The sequence below is a fragment of the Ceratotherium simum genome, chromosome 15, assembly GCF_057802395.1.
Source record: "Ceratotherium simum simum isolate JZ-2026a chromosome 15, ASM5780239v1, whole genome shotgun sequence".
In the NCBI taxonomy this organism is placed as follows: Eukaryota; Metazoa; Chordata; class Mammalia; order Perissodactyla; family Rhinocerotidae; genus Ceratotherium; species Ceratotherium simum.
The window spans coordinates 15,174,603-15,200,585 of NC_141914.1; the positions used below are offsets into that span (position 1 = coordinate 15,174,603).

General features: G+C 35.7%; 1 protein-coding gene across 2 annotated transcripts; it reads right to left on the reverse strand.

Moving 5' to 3' along the window:
- Positions 1 to 25,968, reverse strand: ATG3 (autophagy related 3). Of its 2 annotated transcripts, XM_087439589.1 has the most exons (13): positions 25,383 to 25,968; positions 23,649 to 23,753; positions 22,599 to 22,640; positions 18,388 to 18,437; positions 15,298 to 15,368; positions 13,843 to 13,950; positions 10,014 to 10,063; positions 7,397 to 7,478; positions 4,908 to 4,942; positions 4,512 to 4,670; positions 3,598 to 3,725; positions 1,181 to 1,249; positions 1 to 271 (listed from the first exon to the last, which is right to left on the reverse strand). In XM_087439589.1, the coding sequence occupies exons 1-13, from the start codon at positions 25,452 to 25,454 to the stop codon at positions 190 to 192; spliced, it is 1,053 nt and encodes a 350-aa protein (XP_087295715.1). In that variant the 5' UTR covers positions 25,455 to 25,968; the 3' UTR covers positions 1 to 189. The 2 variants fall into 2 exon arrangements, with proteins under 2 accessions (XP_087295715.1, XP_004436640.1); XM_004436583.3 differs by lacking the exon at positions 23,649 to 23,753.
- Between the last annotated feature and the right edge of the window lie 15 nt (positions 25,969 to 25,983).

The window sequence follows — 25,983 nt, forward strand, 5'->3', positions numbered from 1 at the left end:
TCTCTTTACACTCATTTTTATTAAACAAATAAGGCTGGTAGTGGAACTTTTTTTATTTAATGCATAAACATGTAAGTCCTTTTATTAGAGAAATTGTACATATTGGTGAATATGGTCAATGGTCACATCTATGGGTTAATTCTTTAAAAACCAGAACCAATTATTAGGATAGATTCTATGCTCCCTTTGTTACATTGTGAAGTGTCTTGTGTAGTCATATTCTATTGTTGGAATGACAGCTTGTACAAATTTCAAGAAAATTAGAAGATACCTAAAGGTCTTTAGCTAAGGAAAATAAATTGGTAAATAGTTCATGATTTAAGCTAACATTGTAATTATCCATTTTACTAAGAAATAATTTCTCAGAAAAAATATATAAGACAAAACCTTAAATCAAGTATATTGAAAAGTTCACTCATGCAAGTTTGTGTCTATTCAACATGAGGCTCTCTGTAACTTTAAGACTGCCTGATCCATTTCCATTTAATATTTGAAGAGGAAACTTATTAATCAGTACAAGTTCATATAAGCTCAATATTCTGATATAAAAATAAGGACAAGGTTGTCCATGTTTAAATGAGTGGGATTTTAAGAATATCTGAAATATACTTCATGTGCTTTATTTTTTAATTAACCTATTCATTTAAGTTGAATTCTTTACTTCAGAGAGACCTCAGACTGAGACAACCTAACTTTACTTTTACCTGATGGGAAAGCACATTTTTGGTAACATGTTAAATTGGAAATATACTTAAGGAAAAGATACTCATGTTTTATCCTCTAAACTAGTATGTTACTCATCTTTCACCAATAAATTAAACCGACTGAGTTTCTTTTCCATCAAGAGCCATGGTTTTGAACTCACATTCTCTTAGCCATTTCCTCTTCGACAAACACAAGCATTTGGCAAGCTGCTGCCTAGAAGTACATCTTGATCTGAGGCTATGCAACAAGGCAGAGCCAACTGGCGCAAAAAGGAACATGCGCCAGTCAACTGAACAAGGCAGAGCTATCATAATATAACATTTCCTAAAGGCTTCCACTCAGATTTCCAGATATGAGGGGCTAAAACAAGTTATAGGTACTGTGCCATCAAGGTTACACTAAATTTCCCAAAAAGGAAAGAAAAAAAAATCCTAGGAGCCAATTTGCCACTAATCACATGTATGGGTAAGGATACATATGAACACCAAGTTCTCCCCCTCCTTCTGCAACGGTCTCAATGATTTTCTTCATCACCTCAGCATGCCTAAAGGCAAAAGAACAGATCTTATTAGTATAGATCAATTAGATCAAAACAGGAAAAGCAAGTTTTTGTTTGTGAAGAAATCTACCTTATTACTGTCAGTGAATTAATTTTAACATACAATAGTTACACTGTAAACATTCTCCTCCTTACTCCCCAACGGGACAGACTGTTGAGTCACATAGACAGTTTTATTGGAGGACAGGGTAATTTTAAAAAGCTATGGTAGTCACAAATGAACACAATGGCACTAGTTAGCTTTCCTACAATGGAGGCAGAGGGCAGAACAAAAGAGAAAGGGAAATCATGCCAGGGTACAATTACAGAGCAAGGGCTGTCTGCTCTGAGAAACAAAAATGAATCAGACCAGGCAAATTCAAAAAAGCTACATGGTAATGGTTGGTCAAGAAAACAAAGAGATAGATAATGTTGTGATTTTGACTGTTTAAATATTTAGCTGAGAATAAGCCAAAACTGAGCTAAAGAAAAGCTAAGTGGTCAGTCAATAAGTTTATATATTTTTTTTCTTTTTTTTTTTTTTTTTTTTGGTGAGGAAGATTGGCCCTGAGCTAAAATCTGTTGCTAATCCTCCTCTTTTTGCTGAGGAAGATTGGCTCTGAGCTAACATCTGTGCCCATCTTCCTCTATTTTGTAAATGGGATGCCACCACAGCATGGCTTGATGAGTGGTGCATCAGTCCGTGCCCAGGATTTGAACCTGCAAATCCCGGGCCGCCAAAGCTGAGCGTGTGAACTTAACCAGTATGCCACCGAGTGGGCCCCAGTTTATATATTTTTTCTTTGTCCTAACGCCTTTTGTAAAATTTATCTGATTCTATTCAGAAATATTTTTTTGGCTTTATATAAAGAAAGATATTTATCTGAAGTTTTTGTCCTATCCACAGATCTCTTCATGGCCAACTGGTGTCTCTCCTGTGCTACAGAAAAGAGTGACATCAAAGTAATTGTCTGGGCACATAAACTGAGAAAACGGCAACGTACAAAAAGAAATGAATGATCTGTTGATCATTCATTGATTCAGAAATGAATGATCTTTTATACAAACCTTGGCTTAAATAAATAATGCCGCCTCAATTTTTATGACTATAACCTTCACGACAGAGGCAGTCAACTTAGAGGATGACAGTAAATGCACTGGCCCTAAGGATATGAGGCATAAGCTGAGGTGGCCCACAGCAAGTCCTGAAGTCTCATTTTATAGGCCCCTAGCTTTTTTGCCATATTTACATTATATTACATAATACAATCATTTATTAAAATGTTTAACATTAATTACCAGTTAAATCACTTATCTCTTTTCCTGAGTAAAACTGACACCTTAAAGAGACATGCCTCAGTTTGATAAGTATGTCCTAAAACCTTACACCATAAGAGGAACCAAGAAAATAACTCTCGAAAATGAAAACCTTTTAGATTAGCTAATTCAAAACTGAAACTAATGAATTACTTTTCACAGTTCACAATATTAACAGTTCTTGATGTAAATAAACTGGAAAAATGAATAGGCTTTTTACGGGATAAAGTGTGGGAATAAAGAGACTGTAAAAAATGAGAAGAAAATATTAAAGGATTTTTTTTTAAACTACAATGTTGCATCTAATTAGTCAATGGAATACCAGAGTTTTCATCTGAAAAATGCCATTACCAGAATTTCTCAATGATTTGTGAAAGTTACCCATTAGAAATAACTAAATGAAAGAAATCAGCATGAACAGCTTTTTTTTTTCAGGAAAATTCTTAACATATCATATATACAGACTCAGCTCCACTTATTTGGCCCTGTGAAAACACACTGATACAAACAAAATCTCAAATTATGAAATGCACTTGGTTTGATAGGGCTGAAAACCTCTTAACCGAAGAGTAAAGGAGAATAGAAACTCTGCATATGTTTCCCTTTACTAACCAATAAAAGGTGAGAAATACGTCACCTAGAAAAAGCACCAAGTTAACCTCATACTCCAAATTCACAGAAAGATACATCACAATGGAGCAAACCATGTGTAAATGATGAGTATTTTTTAATCTAAAATAGATCTTCCAAACTATTCTTAGAGCTAAAAACAGGAATAAAATCACAAAGATCTATACTATAACCAAACATATACAGAGAACAAAAAATATTCTTAATGAATGAAACAAATTGGTGAAGTTTTTTCCTTTTTCTTACATATTTAACTAAGCACAAGAAGATTTCTAAGGAAGATAAAAGAGAATTTTATTTGCTTATTAAGTAAATTTTTTCTGTTAGGGCACTAGGTTTATAGATTCCCAAGCAATAAATTCATGAAGTATACACACATCCACATCCACATGCACACACACACCTACCTGCATGGGTGAACGGAACACATAGGAGGTGGTGGGAGGTGAGGGTGATTTTCAATGGTCACTGTTTTCTTCACATGATCTTGACTGATGTCTTCATACATGTGCTCAACTGTTAAAGGCTGCCGTTGCTGAAACAATGAAAAAGACTTTGAAATTACTGTTTAAAAACTTTAAGGCCTAGATTTCAAATGTTTATAATGTATTTATCCCCATCTCCCACATCACTTGCAATTTAGAATTCTAGACTATTAATTATCATATTATTTGGGGGAAAATTTATACCAAGGAAGGAAGGAAGGAATCTGTCCAACAAGGCTTTGTGACATCAGCCACCACCTCATGCAATAAAGATCCCACAAAAAGTCAGGCTCATGGCTATCAAAACATTTTACAACTTTATAACTCATCTTTTAGGCCTATTTTGTTTTATTTTCCTTTTTCCCATTTATAGCTTTTGGAAAGACAGGTTACACAAGTTAGTCTTATTTCAGTTATCCTTTAATTGAACTAACTGGATGAGTAAAATAAAGTTTTCTGCCTTAAGGAAAACAACACATGTGACACGATCATTCTATAAATGCCTATATATGCAATAGATGTAATCCCAAACACAATTTAACACAACACACCAAGCTCAATTTCCCACACATTTTGAAGGGGTAAGCTCAGGGACAAAGCAATAAATATGTAACAGACTATTTCTGTTTAATTCTTAGTAGTGTTGTTGTCACAGTGAATAAATTCATAGTTTCTTCAAAACAAGAATCAAGTTCAATATTAATCATAAAATTGTAAAACAAACGATTTCTAAAATTTACAAGGCCACAATATATACTCATGGACCTAATGACAAAGGAATTAAACCCAACAATTTAAAAAAATTTACATTAAAATAAGTTTTTCTTTATTTTTACCTCATCATAGCCAAATAACCATAGTCGTGGCGTCTGGTAATATTTATCATAAGTGATGTAAAGGTCGTAAGTTCTGGTTTGCAAAATAGCATCTTCACCTCCAGCATCAGTTTTATTAGCTTTACAAGATTCTACTATTTTCCTTGTGTCTAGGGTAGCCTGGCAATAATGGAGATAAATTTATAACCATTAAAATCAGTATAAATGTGACATTTTAGAAAATCTATTTTTCCCACCCTATATATTTTTTTCACAAGCGGATATAACTTAAAACTCAAAGCTAAAATGTACATATATAAATAAAAACTTATTTGAAAGATCAAGATATTATTAATAAGAACACTCATCCCAAAGTTTACTCATTAAAAATCAACTAAAGAAACTCGATTTACAAACCTCATCTGTTTCCAACAATCCACTCTCTTCATATTCTGTTATAAAAAGCAACAAAGATTAATCAAGTTCGAAACAATTTCCTAAACCAAATGTATAGTACTTCAGAGTATCATTCAAACACTGGGTTTTTGCTTTTGTTTCTAACTGATATTGAATAAATACGAGTGAGCTAATTCTATACCTCCAGCAGCAGACACTTTACCTGACAGAGCCAGAGAAAGCCAGCATGCTTAACGCTTGGTCTGTGCTACAGTCTATTAATAATACTTAATGGCATAATAATACTGTAGAGTGAGTGACTTCATAGCGTACACAAGGCCGTTTATATAATCACATAAAACGTGCTCATTAAAGTCATCAGTCACTTCCGCTTTGCTGAATCCAGTGGCGAATTCCAGTTTTCATCTTAATTGACCTCTCAGGAACACCTGGCATGATTTATTCTCTCCTCCTTCAAACACTGTCTTTCCTTGGCTTTTAAGACACTATATTTTCCTGGCTTTCCTCCCATCTCACTAGCTTCTCCTATGCTGGTTCCTCTTCATCATCTGGACCTTTTTTTTTTAAAAAAAAAAAAAAAAAACAAAACCCTGCAGTAACCAAGGGCTCAGTTTTTAGACCTTGTCTCTTCTCTATTCACACTTAGTCCCTTGCTGATTTCATCTAGTCTCAATGGCTTTAAATGCTGAGAACTCTCAAATTTACTCCCTGACTGCAGACCTGGATACCTAACTGTTTATTTATGGCTCCCATGAATGACAAAGGGGCATCATAAATATCACTGAGCTATTTATGATAGCTCAAAACTGAGCTCTTGACTCCCCCTCCAAAGCCATTCCGTCCTACAATTTTCCCCAAGTTAATGACATCTTTCCATATGCTCAAGTCAAAAACCTTGGAGTCACATTTGACTACTCTGTCTTTCTCATGCCACATCCAATCCAGCAGCAAATCCTTTGCACCCCCATCCTCAAAATATGTCCAGAATTCTACTGTTTCTCATCACTTCCAATGTGACCACTTGAGCCCAAGCCTACTCTTTTTTTTCTGTCTCCCCTAAACAGAATATAAGCTCCATGAGATCATGTCTACTGCTTTATCTCTAGCACCAAAAATAACTATCTGATACATAGATACTTATTGCTCAGTAAATATTTGTTGAATAATGAATGAAAATTAACTGTGATATTAGATACCATCACCAGTGTTTTCTAAGCAAAATCCCATATACAGCAATTCTCTCTGTAACTCAGAAGGTGGTTCTGACAACTATGAGACATCCAAGTGGACATGAAATTAAACAAGTTGATCTGAAAGAGATGTGGGCTGGAGGTTTAGACATGGAAGCCTTGAGCATAGAGATGGTATGTGAGATTGCCGTGAGCAACTGTGGTTACAAGTAACTCACTTAGATTTCCTCAAAGAATGAGAGTTTACCATGGAAATAAGGGTAAGACTGACTAGAATTCGAAAACAGATATATAGCTAGGTTTCATGGGGACTAAAAAGTAATTCAGAAAACAAAACCGAAAGGTACTTTTAAGTCAAGACTACTCTGGCAATCAGGCTATGCTGTCACTTCCTCATCAGCAAACACCACTGGCCATTATGGTGCTCCAACTCTACTTGGCACCATCTTCTACCTCTGCATGCTACAAAACATCTCTATCTCAACATAAATTCTACATATTTTGGGGATTCAGCCTCCAAAATGCCTGCCCTCTTTTTTTCATATTCTATTCCTTTTTCCATCTGCTAACTCTATTTACATACATATATTCATACTTAAACTCTCTCTTAAAATCCAACAGATTGGATTTAACAGAGAGGTTGCCCTGGTGACAGCAATTTCTTCATCTATTTTTAAAAATCTGAGGTTTCGTGTGCATTAAAGATTATCATGCTAATGAAATATGAAGCTTTGAAGAGCCATATACTTTTAGACCTGTATGACTCTGTTCTGTTAGTACAGTGGGTTTCAATCTCTTCTAACAGTGATCCACTAATGCAGTGATTCTCAGCTGGCAACTCTAGGAAGGCATGTCAGAATCTCAGGGAACAGTGAAGGGAATCTGTGTAGTTCAAAAGGCCCCATTAAGAATCACTATTGTAAAGTTTTCATAGTAAGATGTTATCAGAAAGGAAAAAGAAAATACAAAATGCATGAGAAAACTTTGTTCTGCTCTGAAAGAGTTTAAGAATTAGCTTAAGAGTCTCTATCTTACAGCTGTACCCAGCATTAAAGACTATGACTAATATTTATCCCAGTAGAAATAATGCTGTCAAGGTTATGCTCTAGGTAAAGTAAAAGAGTCCAAAATTCAAGGTAAGTTCTACACTGATCAAATTTAAATTAAACAAAATCCTCTCTAGGCTGTTAAATGTTAAAATTTAGAACTCAATGGAGTAGAAGTCTTAATCTACATAAATCACAAATATTCCAAAATCAATATTCTAGTGTGATTAAAACAAATCTAGGACACAAATACCTTCCATATCTGCAGCTTCTCCTTCATCTTCCTCTTCTTCCTCCTCACATAATGCTGAGCAATCTTGGAGTTTCATACTGTCCTTTGAAGTTAATTATATTTAAAGTCAAGTAAATATGTTTATTAGTTCAAGTACTGAGTACCCACATGCCAGCACAGTGCCAACCACTGTGAAAATAAGAGTGATGAGATTCTTCTTATCCTAAAGAAACTCCTCCTCCAGTGGAGATGACAAACCCTTAAACCAATCATTAAAAGCGATGTGCTAAGTGCTGTGACTGAGAAATACAAAAGGTATCACTGAAGCACCAAGAGCAATCTAAGCTAATCATTTAAAAAGTTGCCAGTTGCATTTCCAATAAAACACTATTTTTAGTTAACCAATTCATTAGTATTAGAAAATCAATTCAAAGTTAACTTGCATATATAATTTAAAGGAGAAAAAAGGTTATATTTATAAATCACAATACTCACATAAGTTAAATTTATTATTATTAATCAAACTATTATATCCTAATTTGTTAGTAATATCCTGGCTGAATTAAGCAATTACAGTTATTACAACACAAGATTTCAGTTCAGTTTCTTAACTACATTAGCACTAGAATGGAAGAATAATGCTAACCAAAGATAAGACTAATATACTATTAGCATTTTCACAAAATTAATATTCTAAAAATCTGAAGTCAATGAAGTAAGTAAAAGAATTAGACATCTAGTTTCACCTAATTTATAATTTTACTTAGGGATGATTTTATTTATCACTATAAATAAATCATATGTATCACTATTACACCAAAAATGTGAAACCATAGAAGAAAGATTGTAAGTCTCTAAGTAATTATTAGACAAGCCAATATCTGACAAACTGATCATTAAGGGAAATTATAATCACACTGGTGATGTTCATATTTAATACAGTAGAGTACAGTAGAAATCAACAACAGACTAATACTTGGGTCTGGATGGCAAATATTCTAAGCAGTAAATTATAAAAAATAACGTAAATTGTACATTAAATAGGAAATGACAGGAAAAAGATATATTCTAGTTGTAAATTATTCTAAGTATCCATCCCTTAGTAGTATATAAGGATTTAAGTGGGATACTAAGTACTATATTAACCATTATTACATTTATTAAAAATTCTTGCAAGAATTACCATAAACTTATCAAAACAATGCTACCCACACTACACTGCCATTTAAAGTCTGAAGCATGTACACTAACGGCTGGACTAAACAAGATCTTCTGAAGCAGCAAAGCCATTTTACAATTTCTCCTTAGTCATTCAAACTCTCCAAAAAGTAGAATTTCAAAAAGATAAATTCTCAGGCCAATGAAGTGCACCTTAATCCCTAGCAAGCATAAAATCGTGCACCAAAAAAAACGCAACTTGTTTTAGTTTCTAACACCTTCTGTTAAACCTCAGTTGCAAATCCCAAAAGATCCAAATGACAAAAACAGAGAATATCTTAAACTAGTAATGTTGTAGTTGAATGCTGCATAAGGACAAGAGGAACACAATTACCCTGTCCAAAGATTCTACCCTCTAGGAGACTTGACTGTTAACAAAAGAATTAAGAAAAGAGAAGGGTAAAAGCATTTTGTATTATTTTTTCATACCATTTCAAACTATAAAAAATATGAAGACAATTCCAATCATTCTCTTTAGAAATGAAAAACTAATATAATATAGATAGCCTGAATTAACTGAAAACTTACAAGCAGAAAAATTCTACCCAATTATGTATTTTTACCCTCCCCCTAAAATAAATCATACAAAACCTAACTGATTTAGCTTCCACTCATTCAAAATGTCATGATTTTGGATGATATAAACTAAAGTTTAGGGGCCGGCCCCATGGCGTAGAGGTTAAGTGCGTGCGCTCCACTGCTAGCGGCCCGGGTTCGGATCCCGGGCGCGCACTGATGCTCTGTTTGTCAGGCCATGCTGTGGCGGCGTCCCACATAAAGTGGAGGAAGATAGGCACAGATGTTAGCTCAGGGCCAGTCTTCCTCAGCAACAAAAAAAAAAAAAAAAAAAGAGGAGGACTGGCATGGATGTTAGCTCAGGGCTGATCTCCCTCACCAAAAAAAAAAAAAAAAAAAAATTAAACTAAAATTTACCTTTAAATTTTCAAAAGCAAAAAACCCACTCAAATTAGCAGTAAAACTCCTTCAGACAATGTTTAAACTACAAAATTTAAACAATATATCATTAGCATCTACTAATGAGCAAGTAAATAAACCCCTTCAAAAACCTCCACTTACAGAACATTTGGTACTTAAAACTAAAAAGCCATTCCTTTTAAACTAGCTTAGAAGTCTTCCCAATTAGTGAAAATCAGTAGTTTTTAACCAGTTACAAGCCAAAAAAATGTTTTTCTTAACCATTTGACATATTAAGGAAAATAAGAGAAGCACTGGGAAACAGGAGTGTTTTGGTATATTGATGTAAGAAAATGAAAGGGAAAAAAATAACTGGAATTTAAAAGAGCTTGATAAGAAATAATCAGAGTTTGCATAGGAATAATAGGAATAATTTTAAAATATAGATATATATATATGGGCAAATAACTAGGTCACTGAATTTAGAAATATAATTAACCAGTACCTTGCTTTCCAGGGTAATCTCCTTAACTGCTTCAGTTACTCCTGCAATACCTGTGTAAAATTCAACAGAAAAGAATAACTAAAATTAAGTTGTAAATATCTCTCATTTACCTGAGTCAAGTAATATAAAAACACTCAAAATTACCTAAATTCTCAAAAGTTCTCTGAAATGAGGAGGCAATGTTAGCAGCATTTTTACAAATGAACTCGAATAGGAATAATCTCAAAGGCACCTCTCAAAAATAAAATTTAAAAATACCAATTTAATTTTCACCATGAACTATCATACTCTATCATTCCTCATGTACTTTCCTTTATTTATTTTTCCTTTATCTATTTTTCTTTGTATGAGTCTATCAAAATACATATTCACTCCCAGAAAGTGAATAGATTAAGAGACTACAGGAGTCGTATTTACATTTTATTTAAATCTGCATCACAATTTTCTCAACAAGGTACTGGTTATATTAAATATGCTATTTGCTTCAGAAAACTAGGACATCCAGAGGTAGTAACACCATATCACGTTTAGTATGTGAGACTTTCTATTCTTCTGTTTCCACATCTTATTGAATCTTTACAAACACTATCCTGTGAGGTCGTTAGGTAACAATTTCTCCTGCTGGAGAAATAAAGTCTCCAAGAGGTAAATTAACTTGCTTGAGTCTCACAGCCTGTTAAGTGAAGAGACGGGGATTCAAATCCACACGTGCTGACTTTGGCTTCAACGCTCTTCCACTGCACCTCTTTAAGCAACTACCTCGGAACCTACGTGTCTCTGAAGGTGGCACTAAGCAGATGGCAGCACCACAAGTCAGCTAAATAACATTCCAATTCAAAATACTTGTCAATGTTCTCAATTAGGTCAACAAGGATGGGAAATAATAATATAAAAAAAACTCTAAACACAAAATGTGCTTGGCTCCTTTGTTAATCTTCTAAACTTCGATATATCTGTTCAACAAGTTCAAATCAAAGAATGACTCACTTTCACAAATGGAAAATGTCAACAATCCACAGCTCTAGCATAAAGCTTTTACCTCACAGTAGTTTTTCTAGAAATTACTATATAATAGGTATTATTATTTCATAATAGTAAAACTCAAATATTAACATATTGAATTGGTATTACAAAACAATTCACTGAATCCAGTACATAGAAACAAAATAAACCTTTTCGGTCTAAATATAATAAAGTAGCAGTATCCCATTAACCTACTCTTCTAAAACTAGGACTTACTGGCAAAGAAAAAGAAAGCTCAAACGACTCTAATGAGGGTAATACTCACAAGGGCTATAATGGTTAATTCTGTGTCAACTTGGCTAGGTTATTGTGTCTAGATATTGGTGAAATACCAGTCTAGATGCTGCTGTGAAGATATTTTTCAGATGTGATTAAAATTTAAATTAGCAGACTCTGAGTAAAGCAGATTACCCTCCATGATGTGGGGGGGCCTCATTCAACGAGATGGAAGGCCTGAAAAGGAAAAGACTGAGGTCCTCTGGAAGGAGAAGGAATTCTGCCCCAGACTTGAGCTGCAGCATCAACCCTTCCCTGAGTCTCTGGCTTGCTGCCAGCCAGCCCTATCAATTTGAGACTTGCTAGCTCCCACAATCACGTAAGCCAATTCCTCAAAATAAACCTATCTATAGCTGTACCTATATCTATACCCACATTCTATTGTTTCTCTAGAGAACCATGACTAATACAAGGGCTAACAGAAATAAAAGAAACCCAAGAGAAGAGAAGCAGGGATGAAACAAGGGGAACTGAGGTGAAGAAGAACCAGGCACCAGGCCTTGTGAGTCAGTTGGAAGCACTGCTTTAACCCTTAATCCCATTGGGATATAGTTTAAACCTAAAATTCTAAGGGTATCTCTCAAACATTAGTTAGAATATATTATGTACATCAAATTAACCGCAGTATAATACTGTGTGGTTTTCCATATATGAAGATGATATTACTTGTGCTCTGTCAGTAGGGCAAACATTTTTTTTAGTTGTCGCATTTCTGTAACAGATTTTTGTCAATCTCATCATACTGACACCTACTTATAAATAAGCAGCTGGATTTTGGGATAGTGATTACTGGAACAGAACACAACTAGACAACAGAGTAACTCATTAACGTGACATCAGAAACACACTGCAATAACCAATGGCACTGGTCAGTCAAAAGACAACTTCCAACAGATGTGCTACCCACACCTTCCAATCACAGGAAAACTAAAGCAGAGCAGCTGAAAGATTCTGGAAAAATCAGGAAAAAAAGAAGTCTAACAGCACTACCCAGTGGAGGGAAAAAACGATGCTTTTTGAAATTATTTTAAAAATTGTTCAGTCTGCTATTTTCTCTAGGCCTTGACAAAACAACACTCAATTCATTAAGAAACAAATGAGTTTCAAATCAAGGAGCCCAAGTCCTGAATCTATGCCTACATCACCAGAAGAAAACAGATGGCAGTGTCCCTTACTCAGAGTAGAGCAGAAACAGATGAACAACATGCTTTTTCCTGTGCAGATTACTCAGCCCTCTGTTGCAGTGGGTCTCAACTGAGGGCAGCACTTTTGCCCCTTGTAGAATATCTGGCAACGTCTGGAGGCATTTTTGGTTGTCAAACCGGGGGAATGCTACTGGCATCTAGTGGGTGGAGCCCAGAGATACAGCTAAACATTCTGCAATGCAGAGGAAATGCTATGATAAAGAATCATCCAGCCCAAAATGTTAATAGTGCTAAGGCTGAGAAACCCTGCTCTACTTCTACTTTTGATATACCTCCTACTCTCTAGGACTTAGAGGGAGAAAACTTGTTTTTTAGTATCCTAGACTTAAAGCCCGAACATATTTTCTTCATTAAAACTAAGTCATAAATGGTAGTTAGCTATAGCAGCATATAATACCAGGCATTTACATAGTTACATAAATATAGTGGCAAAACAGGTTTTTAGGACTTGGAATAAAAAATCTTATTCAGAGTTCCAAACAACTTATGCAAACATACACTTATGAAAGGCTTAAATTTAGTCAATTCCTTTAACAAAAATTTATTGAACAACCTCTATATCAGACACTTTGATAGATACTGAGGATTCAACAATGAATCTCTACCTTCATGGAGCCTACAGTCTTTACAATCCTTTTAGTAGTCATTCAACAAATAATTATTAAATATTTTTAAACGCCAGGTCTAAGTAAAATATGAGTACAACATGGTTCCTGTCCTAAAGCTCATTATCCAGCAATAGAATGACATGTAAATAACAGATTATAAAGCAAAGCAGTACGCATACTCAGTATTTCTAATTGGCTTTCTTTCTTTCTTTAGAAATAAAGAAAATAACAGGGATATTTTCAAATTGCTACTGAAGAAGCAGTACTATAGAAATGTGGTGTACTCCAAGGGCATTTTTCTCTTTGTTTCCCATTTGTCCTCCTGCCTCTTTTCAGTTTAAAGTCTACTAGGACAAAACTGCCTTATGTATCCTTTTTTTTTTTTTTTTTTTAAATCAAGGCGGTTTTAGGGCCGGCTCCGTGGCTTAGCGGTTAAGTGAGCGCGCTCTGATGCTGGCGGCCCGGGTTCGGATCCCGGGCAAGCCCCAAGGCGCCACTTCTCCGTCCAACGCGAGGCCGAGTCCCACGTGCAGCAACTAGAAGGATGTGAACCTATGACATACAACTATCTACTGGGGCTTTGGGGGGAAAAAATGAATAAATAAAATCTTAAAAAAAAAAAAATAAATAAATAAATAAATCAAGGCGGTTTTAAAAGATTGTAAAAGAGTTTAAAACAATTTAAACCAAATATATGCCATTCTATTCTCCTCTTACCTGCATTATGATAAGTATCTACCCATCCCCCATCACCATCATCTTCTTCAATGATAGCTTCCAATTCATCGGAATATTCCATCTGTTTGCACCGCTTATAGCATGGCACTATAAAAAAATGCGAAGTTCAGTTACTAGCACATAATCTGCTTCCTGTAAATCCATTAGAAAAAGAGAAGGTTTATTCCATAAAATATACTTCCACCACCAAAATAGGAACTGTATGTACTTCACTTCTAATGAAAGTGATTAATTTAAGACTTACATTCAGCCCACAGACATATAATTATTTGACCACATTTATCTTTCCCCAAATAGCTTTGTCGGAAGACAAATACAAAGGCTCTACTAGGAGTGTTCTATGTATTCTTTACAGTGATGGTCTGTGAAGAACAGCCGTCTGAAGCCAGAGATGACACTCTTCAACTTCAGGCTAATGAATAATAATACCTTATTTTAACGGCTTTACTCTCAGAACATGGAGGCACCACCTGTCATACTCAGAGGTGGTAGAGGTGACCTCTGGTTGGCAATACTAAAGTAACTTTCAATATGAATTTCATAACTCATATTTAAGTTCCAGCTATTCATAATGGATAAACTAGTGTAAAATTCACTAGACTAAATTTTACTCTCTCATACAACATTGGTGCCAAGTTTTTCATACAGCAAAGGTACCAATTAACAGGTATTATTATTCATATAAGCCTAAAATCAAACAATTATAAGGTAAAAACATTATGATGCAGGGTCAACAAATTACTATTAGTCTCTCTATTTCTTTAAAACAAGCAAGATATAAATGATCAATCCTAATGGAACACATGCTGTAGGAAAAAAAACCCCGCTGTTTTGTACGAATTTTCCGTTTCCTATAATGGGTAAATGTGAGCAGAAATCAATGTATTGTTATGTGATTAGATAGGGACTATAACAACCTTTTGACGTTGTTTTCAAATTAACTTCCTAAATAAGATACTACCTGTTTCAAAAACATTTTTTGTGCCTACAGGCAATCTTTCAATGACACAATGAATAATAAAATCTTTAAGCTTTGAGCTTTTAGATGTCAAAGGTAGTATCAATTTCACTTTCCAAGAAAAATTTAAGTCTAAAGATTAAAATCAAATAGCTAAGAAGATTATGATTATGATGTCAACTTAAAAATATCTAATCAGAAGAGGTCCAACTTTGCTTAGGGCCCTTTTCCTCCACATCTTAAAACTAGACTTTTGGCAAAAAGAAATAAAAAAAAGGAAGGAGATAAAAACCAAATAAGGAAAAAAATACTCTAGCAATAGAAAACCCAGAGCTTCACTTAATTTCCAAATTTCTGTCTGAGAGAAGCTGTGAGTACAGCTTTAAGCACAAAGTGTGATTGCTAAGTGCTAAGATTTTTTTAAAAAATATAAATGTTTGTGCAAAATTTACTAATATATGCAACATAATTCTTACCATTTTTGGTAACCAAAAATTGTTTGCCTGTTGGTAGGTATGCCTTCACTTTCAATTCTTCCCCTGTAGCCCTTTAAAAAGAGTGAAAAGCACCAAAATGCAAAAAATATTTTAAAAGGCAAAGACAGAACAGAAGATATCACATGTAAATCTCAAAACCACACAATCCACACCCCTGAGAAAACTGTTTTAGGACTGGTTTGGGAAGAGTACCATTAAGCGATATATGTCAGGGCATGGCAGAGCACAGCCATATTTTAAGTGAAATGTACTAAGAAATGCAAACAGATCGAACAGAATTCGGATTAAATATTAGACCAAAAAGGTAGAATAATGCAGAACTACTAAGCAACTATTATGTTTGCCTCTAAACAAAAAGAAAATGCTGTTCCTTAGTGAGTACCACCTCATTCAGACCTTTAATCCTAAAGTACAGCTCATCTTGAGACTAAGAGGCAGAAAAATAGCCGCACGACAGTATATAACAAGAAGTGGTTGACAAGGTCCCTGTTCCGACTACTGTATTAAAATTGGAACTAAGAGGTAAAAGATGCTTTTAATCACAAGATGATAATGTTGAGAATAATAACGACTGAAAACAAAAAAAACTTTTGAGTACTTATCAAGTATAGGACTTAGAACTTGAACATGCATTATTTTCATATAATCCTCAGAAACCTAAGAAGTGAGTAAGATTAATATCCTCACTTTATGGGTAAGTAAACAAAAGTTTAAGGAGTCGGGTTGCCCATGATCACAAAGCCAGAAGGTGGAAGAGCCAGGATCAAGCCCAGCGTCTCCAGAGCTCCTGCTCTTAAACACTACTCCCTCTGCGGGTCAGAAGCAGCCATGACATCTCCGATTTTTCGGAGCTACTCTGAAATATCTCTCTAAGAAATTGTTCAAAGATTCTTCTGTGGGTCACCTACTGGAATTGGTCAGAGCTGTGGTGGCATATGGTGTCTGTCACACACATATGAGCATACATTTGGAGTTCTGCTGCCTTGTCAAGCTTCAGTCTAAAGCTCAAACCATAGACGTGAGCAGAAGATAAACCCAGGAAATACCCTAATATCATTTGGTAGCCTTCTAGGCTTGTTTAGACCATTTCCAAGTGTCAAATTCAACAACGTCATGGCATCTTCTGAGGGCAGATGATACAATAAGGTCATGATAGCACTAGTAGACATTAAAGTACAGCATGGAAATAATCTGTTTCAAGCCATAATTTAAAATGAATTGTTCCTTCCCCTAGCAGTTCAGCCAGAAGTGTGGACACTGGAATGGGGTATAATTGAGTTCTAAGTTACAATAAAGAATTATTTCATGGGACCAGCCTGGTGGCATAGTAGTTAAATTTGAACGTTCAGCTTCGGTGGCCCAGGGTTCACTGGTTCGGATCCCGGGCGTGGACCTACTCACTGCTCATCAGGCCATGCTGAGGTGGTGTCCCACACAGAAGAGCTACAACTCTACAAATATGATACACAACTATGTACTAGGGCTTTGGGGAGAAAAAAGAAAAAGAGGAAGATTGGCAACAGTTGTTAGTGCAGGGCCAATCTTCCTCAAAAAAAAAAATTATTTCAACCATCACAATTCATAAAGTGGAACTATAAACTACCACCTGCTAAAAAAAGATCCTGTCCATATATATAAACCCCTATAACAATACTATAAATCATGTCTAAACTAAGTAGACAGTTAAGGACTATGACACAAAAATCTGAATAACCAAAATGTGTATTCTATCATAGTGAAGAAAATCCTAAATTAGCTCTTTTTCAAAATAAATATTTTAAACTTTATATACCGATTTTACTTGAAATATATATAAATAATAGACCAGAACCTAGTAAATATAATTTTAACAATCTAAGATAGAGAAAAAAAATCAGAGAGCTTCTATGATATGAATTCAATTTTAAATATGGAACAGAAATACATGTAGGATAGACAATGACATAAAAATAAATGAACCTGACATTATGGCCTTTCTTGGTATATAAAAAACAACGCTCTAAAAGATAAAGAGCAATTGATAAAAAGCAGTGAGAACTATTTTGGATATGTGTTAAATATAAAAATTAAGGGGAATAGAATAGGCCACAGGTGAAAGTGAGTTCCAACTCTGGTTTAAAATAGTTTAATTATTTAAGCTCTTTAGATATTTAAAAAAACATCAATTAGAACTTTGTTAATTCCAGAACACCTGCTCCCAAATCAAAACTGCCCTTTCCAACTACAATTGAAAAAGTGTCACTGAGGAAAAAAAGAAAGGCTATAACAAGCTGAACCACTTATATCCAAACAAGATGATAATTTGAAATGATTCTAGCCTACTTAAAATAGTTTTGCCAGTACTGGGATCATTTTTTTAGCTACTGCCAGGTGGTTTTACCATAAGTACCTGAAGGTAATGAAACTAAAATTGTTTTAAAACATTGTTATTATTCAGATTATTTAAAATATATGAGAACTGTTAAGTTGTTAAAATTACTTTTATAATTAGAAGAAAAGTTAATGAAGAAAATAAAAGATTAACAAGTCTGTTACGGGCAGATTTCCAAATAAGACCTTATTTGGCATCATGAACCTTAACTTTTGAGCTAATTCTCAAAAAAGGAGCATATTTTTAAACCTTAATAGAAGGTATTATGGTTAAAGAACTTAAGTCTCTGCAAAATCTCTGCATTTATTAGTCATAAAAAATATTCAATAAATACTTTTTAATTTGAAGAAATCAGCTGATCAAACTTATTAAACTCTTGCACATTATTTTTTAAAGATCCACCGCAAGCTCAGACCTAGACACTATAAAGAAAGGGAATACAAGTAAAGGAAGTAAAGGCAGTTATCCCAAAAATGTCCATCTTTTGTGCTAACAGAGCAAAACAAAAGTATACTGCCCAATTTTTCTTCCTTTATTTTACTTTGAGTACAACTGGAGCAATGTTTAACAGAAAAATCTACTAGAAGAGGGTGAAACTGGTCATTCTAATTTTCATGCACTAACCTATTTTGCAAAATGCCATAACTATGAAGTCATCCCTTTTACAAATTTTCTATTCTTCACTCAAGATTACTTACCATTGCCATGTTGGACAGTGGTGGACTAAGTGATCTCCAGCTGCCACAAACTATTCAGGATTTAGAAAGAATATGAAAAAGAAGAAAAAGAAACACTGAACATTACTGAATGTAAGGTGGCAAAATACCGAAGTGATCATCCTCTGTAACCTTTTTACCCAATAATCAATTAAAATGCAAACAGCACCAAACTTGCTCTACCAGCCGGAAGATTTATTTTTGAATACCATTGAAACTGCAAAATTCTTAACATCCATAAAAATTCAATTTAATTTTGGAAGAAAAAATATTGAGTGCTATTTATTTTTTAATTCAATTTTAATCATTGGATTAAGTAATGCCAAAAGTATACAGTATCATGAAATGAATAAAGGTAACACTACAGGATTTATCAAAAAACATTTTATGGATAAATAAAACGTAGTGAGATTCTTGCTAGTGGCTGAAAACACAATGAAAATCTTTGAAAAAATTACTAAATAGATAGAGGTCTATGATGCAAGAATAGCTTATTACATCACAGTGCACACTTTTTCTTCCTCTTTTTTTTTTTTCTTTTCAATTTAGGTAACAGTCAATTGTGAAAGCTTTTTCACACTCTTACAGGAATTATTAACGAAAGTGAGAAAGGTAGTGCCAAACAATGAATGGGGAGAAAGAAGCTTTTGGATTGATTCGGAAAACACAAAGACAACTAAGAAATCGTATCCTCTAACAAACCTTGGACTTTCTAGGCAGGTTGAACATTGTACAAGTTTTTGTTTTTCTTCAGAAATAAAAAACAGACTCAGGACGAAATAGTTTAACCTTTTGAGAATTTCCATCATACATGAACATGAACTGATCTTACTGCAGGACAGAAATCTTGCTTATTCTTGAGAGCAGAAAATGAAAGTCTGGTAAGCATAACTGCAGTGTCCCAACTCGAGCAACGTCCGCACACTCTTCTATTTCCCAATTACTTCTATTTCACAACAGCACCAACTTCAAATCACCAACATGGGTTTATCAACAGCAAAAAACCACAACATCTTTAATCTTCTGTCTTTCTGAGAAAAGTATGTCTATATATAACACTCTAATTTGAGAGAGTAAAACTCTATAAAATAAGAATTCTGAGAGTAACTTCTTTTAAGAAGATACATTAATAACATAAGATTTAGCAGCATATTCCCAAGAGCAACTTTACAAATGTTTCTGTTCTTTTACTTCAAAGAATCTTGTTATTATTTAAACCGGTTAGGTAAAGACAAAAACCCAAATGAAAACAACAGTCTCTCTCCCAAGGTTTAAGCATTTTGGGTCACTGCAACCAGATGCTACACTGAACTCTGTGGGTATCAGGAACTAATTCATCACCACCAAAGGAGTATTAATTTAACAAAAGCAAGCAAAACAAAGAATTAAAAACAAAAAAATTCTTTAATCATATTGCGTTAAGGTCACAAGACTCTAATATTTTATTCCATGGCATCTCTGATGGCATCTATTAAAAAAATAACAAAAACACTAGAAAGAAAACTATAAAAGGACATAGAATTGCACTGATAATTAGCACAAGTATAGATTTGCCCTCATTAGCAATGGCCATTATGACACACTTCATATGTTCAAATGAAATAAAATAAGACAGATTCAAATTTCTAAATTCTCAATATTGCTTGCAATAGTTTTCTTAGTCATTAAATATTATATAATACTGAATAACTCCAAGATAAAATCAATATTAATATTTTGGTGAGCAAATTTATTCCTCAAGCTACCCTCTATTCCTAGTACTCTACTTAATTAAGTCACACACACGTTGTACATTAGAGTATTTTTAGTGAGACAATACTATATTAGATAACGCCTGCCCCTCTTTTTAAACACAAGACTTCCACATCTCTTAAGGAAAACAAAAAGATAGCTGGAGGCTGACAGCCAGAAGCCCAGAAAAAATAAGATAAAACAAATGAACAGATGAACTCAGTATAGTATTTATCCAAAGCAAATTATGTCTTATTTTCCTCCTCTAGACTCATTCTAATCTAACTCAATCCCGTAATTGTGCTCTATCCCAATCCAGCATTATGTGGTTAGTATCCAGCTGAGCCAGTTCTGCCTTGCATTGTTTAAAAAGGGGAAAAATTCATACACCACTTCATGATACAATTAAGTCTAACAGTTATTCATTCTAGGATTAGCAGCTGTTTTAAAACAGTTAGCTTAATTCTATCCAACTACCACAGACTTGCATCTCTAACTCGAACTATCTATTTACCAATTAGTCATCTTCACATAGAGATAAAGCCAAAGAGTGCAGGAAGAACAGCACACTTTCATCTAGGCTCTTGATTTCAGATACTTAGTTTCAAGAGCCATGTCTACATTATACCTTTGTTTGGCAAGAATGTTAATGATATCCTTAAGATCAAAACTTAGTTTTATTTGGCATTTAAGGTATTAAACTCATGATGCCTAAGGTAGAATGGGTCCTTTAGAGAATGTCAAGCCAAAACCCTTCATTTTACAGATGAGGCAACATAAGGCCTGTGCCTACAGAGCTTAATTGATTTGCCCAAGTCAGAATAAAAGAAATTAAAGAAATGGGTCTAGAAGGCAGGTCTCTTAGGTTCTTTCTATACTACTGATAAATAAATGAAAAGCAATAGGATATATTGGAGGATATGAGGAAGCCATTTGGTTTAAAACTAAGTTAGGCCTGACCTTGTTTTTCCAAAAGGGCCTGACGTGGCCTGTTGGGCATGCACTGTACATCTGCTTTAAACATTTACTCTGTCCCAAAGACAGGAATGATGCCTCTAAAGATAGGGATGTAGCTTCCCCCTATATCAGTATTTCTTTAAGAATAAGCATCTCTTCCTAGAAACTAAGGATTAATTACTGACCTGCTGTGCTCACCTTGTAACCACTGACCTGCTGACCACCAACCTGCTGGGCCAACTAAGCATCTCGTGACAACTGTAGAAGGGACACTGCTATCACATGTGATGCACGCACTTTGTTCTGAGACGGTATATAACCACTCTGTATACCCCACCTCTTTGGTGCCCTTCCTTCCTTGGGGAAGCAAGGCCTTGGGCTAGTCCTCAGATCTGACTCACAATAAACTCACCTAAATTTTGATTTATAGATTGATTATGGATTATCTGCATCGACACCACCATGTGTCTTCACTAAAAATAAAAACAATTTTAGATAAAAGATCAGTACACCATTCTTAAAGCTCACAAGGATTTGGGACTGAAGAGAATCCATCACAATTGAAAAGAGAAAGATCAATTAATTCTCTGGCTTCAGGTCTTAGAATTTACAGCAACAGCCAGATCATGCAACATGGCTCATTTCAAAACGTTTCTTTCAAAACAATGAGTAAAGTTCTACTGTCAGTGAGTGGTGTTTTTAATGCAAGTTAAAAGTGAAGCTTAAATAAATTCTTTGCCATTTACTAAAACTAAAAAATTAAGTCTGATGCAACCATAACTATTCATAAAACTGCAGTCTAAAAGGATGTTTAGACTAGTATTTATTTCTCTAAGGATAACACAATAAATTACCTAAAAGAAGGAGAACACTTTCACTATACAGATTTGGTGAACAAGTAAAATGATTTCTCAAAACATAACTCTATGTTAAAAGTTCAATAAAACACACCGGCCTACAAAATAGCCATTATTTTCAGCATTAAGCAGATTCAACATTACTTGGTTAACAGAAAAAGTAAAAGAATGGTGAGAAAAACATCAGTGTTAAGTAGTATGCAGCAATAGAATATTTAAGCTGAATACTGAGAGAAAACGAAATAACCAAGCAGTGAGCTGAAGTTTCCAAACGGAAAGCCATGAAAACTCAAGTTGGGTGTAGACAGAGTCAAGACACAGCAAACACTATAGAGCCCACTGTGCAGCTCAATATAACACAAATGAGTGAAATCTTACGACCATAGACATCTTTTCCACTCCCTCTCCCACCCTCATTTCTAAATAAAGAGGAACTACAGAGAAATATGAGAAGTGGCAGATTGAGAGGAAGTTACATCTTCTTCTATGGGAAGCAGAAATCCCTATAAAATTGCTAACATAGTCAACAGAATCTAATTTTACTGAAATCAAGATTAAAATTCAAGATGTTTTCTTATAAAGCAAAAAAGCCACTCTGTTTACTATAATTGTAAAATATGATAGCTTCAGAGTATCTTTAACACTCACCTCTTCTGGGGTGATAACACCTGTTTCCTTAAACTTTGATTCCTAAAGAGAGCAAAAAGAATAACTTTCAATTTTAAAATGTTTGTGGGCAACTATTTGCCTGTCACTCTTCTAGGCAATGGACCACATACAAAAAAAGATTTTATCACTTGTACCTGACCTCAAGAAATATCCAAGTCTAATGGAGGAAACTGACATGAAAATAATTCCAATACAATTTGGTTAGTAGTAAAGCTCTTTGGAAAAACACTCAAAAGTTTATACAAACATTAAGCTTTACAATAATTTTGTGGAATAACCAAATATCTTTATTTTACAGAACAGTAAAACTGTCTTAAAGATGTTTAGACATCTTACAATGCAGCCTACATCTCATTTAAATCGAGTAATACTAGAAACCAAATCTATAAGTCATAAATCATTTAATATTTTCCCATTATTCTCATCTCCAACAAGATATTGATACAATATTCTCTTCTCTAAAGCAAGGATGTTATTTACCAAATTTTTCTAAATTTTAAGTTATATGTAAGATTTTGTGGTAGATTCATTTATGAACATTATTCATTCAACAAATATTTACTAAATCACTAGTATGTGCCAGGCATTATTTGAGGTAATGGGGACAGGAGTGAATAAAATAGACCAAACTCATCCTTCTCCTCATGAAGAGTTTAAAACTCTGGTGGAGGAGAAAAGCCAAATGGTAATGAACACCATGAAGAAAAGTGAGGCAGAGAGCAGACTGGTCAGGGATGGAGGGAGAGAGATGGGTATTTAAAATAGGATAGTAAGAGAATGAAGACTTTAATAGGTGACTAGAGCAGAGACCTTAAGGAAAGGAACCAGCCACAAGGCTGCCTGGGGGAATAGCATTTCAGGCAGAGAAGGGCAAATACAAAAACCCAAGGCAAGAGAGCGCTTGATGGAGTAACAAGGAGGTCAGACTGTCTTAAGCAAAAGTGAGCCAGACGTAGAGTAGTAGATGAGAAAGGGGCCTCTGCCAATCAAGTAGAGGCTTGAAGATCATCGTAAGGATTTGGGCTTTACTGTACATATGTCTTCCAAACGATGATTTTTCTTAATTTTCACTTGTTGGGAGAAGTCATTCTTTCTTTCCCAGGTACTTAGTTTTTCCTCCTTCCTTGCCCATGTCTGGTAAAAAACCACAAGGATTCTCTCTGTAAACCAACAGTCTGCACAGAAAGGGGCAAGTAGAGTGTCATTAATTCTGCTTTCCCTATTACTAAAAATACATACTGACAAATACAGACAACTAACACTTTCTTTTCAATTGGTGAACAAGTAAAATGGTCCCTCAAAACATAATTTTATAAGTTCAATAAAATACAACTGGTCAATAAAATAGTTTTATATTTAACTTGGGAGGTCTTTTTCTCTTGCTCCTCCCTCCCTGAAACTAAGAAAGTTCTAACAATCGTATATTATTTAAACGCTGTATATTTAGGTAGACGTGTTTCTGAAAAAATGAGATAATATGCAAAAGAATCATTTGATTCAAATGTCAAAATTATTTTCAATTTCAAAGTTGACTGAATAATCTTAATTAAGATGGGTTTCACAGTAAACAAATTTAAGCATAGCTAGAGTTGGAATTCTCATTTATAAACTTTCCCGACTTTTTTAACTTGGCCCAACAAGGTATCATTTTAAAATCAGTCTTAGAAATAAATATTTAAAAAGTACAGGATTAACATTTCCCTTTGTCATGGAAAGGGAGCAAAGCAAACCTGTCCGCTATTCTTCTTAGCATACCAGAATAACTTCTTGAACACAGAGGACAGACCATTTCCAAGGATATTTCATCCCCACACTAAGATTTTAAAAGTTTTAATTGAAAGCTTTAAAAAAAATTTTAATTAAAAAAAAGTGTTTGTTTTAAAAAAAACACTAAGCAAGAACTCACTATTCACTTACTATCATTGCTCACTTTTCAGAAAGGAAAAATAAAGTTACAATCACAAACAATTTACTCTAAACGAGTTATAAAATTAACATTTGAACGCACTTCTACAAATTCATCTTTGAAAATAAGAAAACAGTCATCGCTGTAACAGCTAATGTGTCACAATTTTTACTTTAAAAATGCTGTATTATTGCCAATGTAAAAAAAAAACACATCTAGGCGGGTCAAGCTTCTCCTTATTGTCACGGGAGCCCAACATTAACAACTAGTTTGGGCTATTTTAAAGACTTGGGAAAGGGAGGTTTTGCCCGTTAGCTGGGTTCAATGGTACTAAATAGATGATGATTCAAGTTTCCCCTCGTTCCTCGGAAATCTGACAAGTTGGGACCACGGTCACAACTTACGATTTCAAACTCCTAATTACAAAAGACTTACTATGAAATTTGAAAAAAAAGAAGTGACATGTCATTTTAGTACCGCACACTGATCTCACTGTTTTTTAAAGATAAAATCCTTGTTTAAAAAGTTCAAAAAACTTCTGATATTAGGAGGTACCGTTCTCAAATCCACTTAGCTGCGGACCCCCTTCCAACCCGACGCACCCAGATGCGCTGAGTTCCGAGGCATGGAGACGGCAGTTCGCGTAAGGGCGCTCCAAGTTTACCCCAAGAGCCGGAAAGCCCCGGACAACAGCTGGGTGAGACCCCAGGTGGGGCTGCACCTTTGCTGCGCCCCACCCTCACCACCTTCCTACACCTTCCCCCGCCGGAGGAAGCGGCGCCTCCCGCGGCGCCCGGTCCTCGTCCCCGCCGAGGGAGCGTGCGCCTGACAGCCCTGGCCAGCCCGGCCCGGCTTACCTTGAGGACCGGCGTCAGGTACTCGGCCACTTCCAGTGCCTTTCCCTTCACCGTGTTAATCACATTCTGCATCCTGGGGCCGGAGCAGCGGCCGGCCCCGCGAGGGGGCGGGAACGACAGCCGGGACAGGGACCGGGAGTCAGAAAATGCCCCCGCTGCCGCCGACTCTTACCGGCCCCCGGCCGGCGGACTCGAGGGGACGGGACGCGACGGGACGGATGGGACGAGGGGGAGGGGCGGCCGGCGCCGCGCGCGCTCCTCACGCCCCCGGCAGCGCGCGGCGGCCGGGCCCCGCTGTCACCTGGCCGCTGGGGAGGGCGGCGAGGCCGAGGGCAGAGCTGGAGGGAGACGCGGGCGCACGCGCACCCCTCGCCCTCTAGGGAGCTGTCTTCACCCCTCGCTTCACTTGCGCCCCTTCCGGCTTCCCCTTCCTTCTCTCACTCTCTCGCCGTAGCTCGGCCGCCACCTGGGCCTCACGTGACACAGGACTCTCCCGACACGTGACGCGAGAAAGGCCGCGAAGGGGCGGGATCGCGCCGCTTCTCCCCTCCCTCCGGAAGCGTAATACTGAGTGCGCCTGCGCAATGGGCAGCAGGTCCGC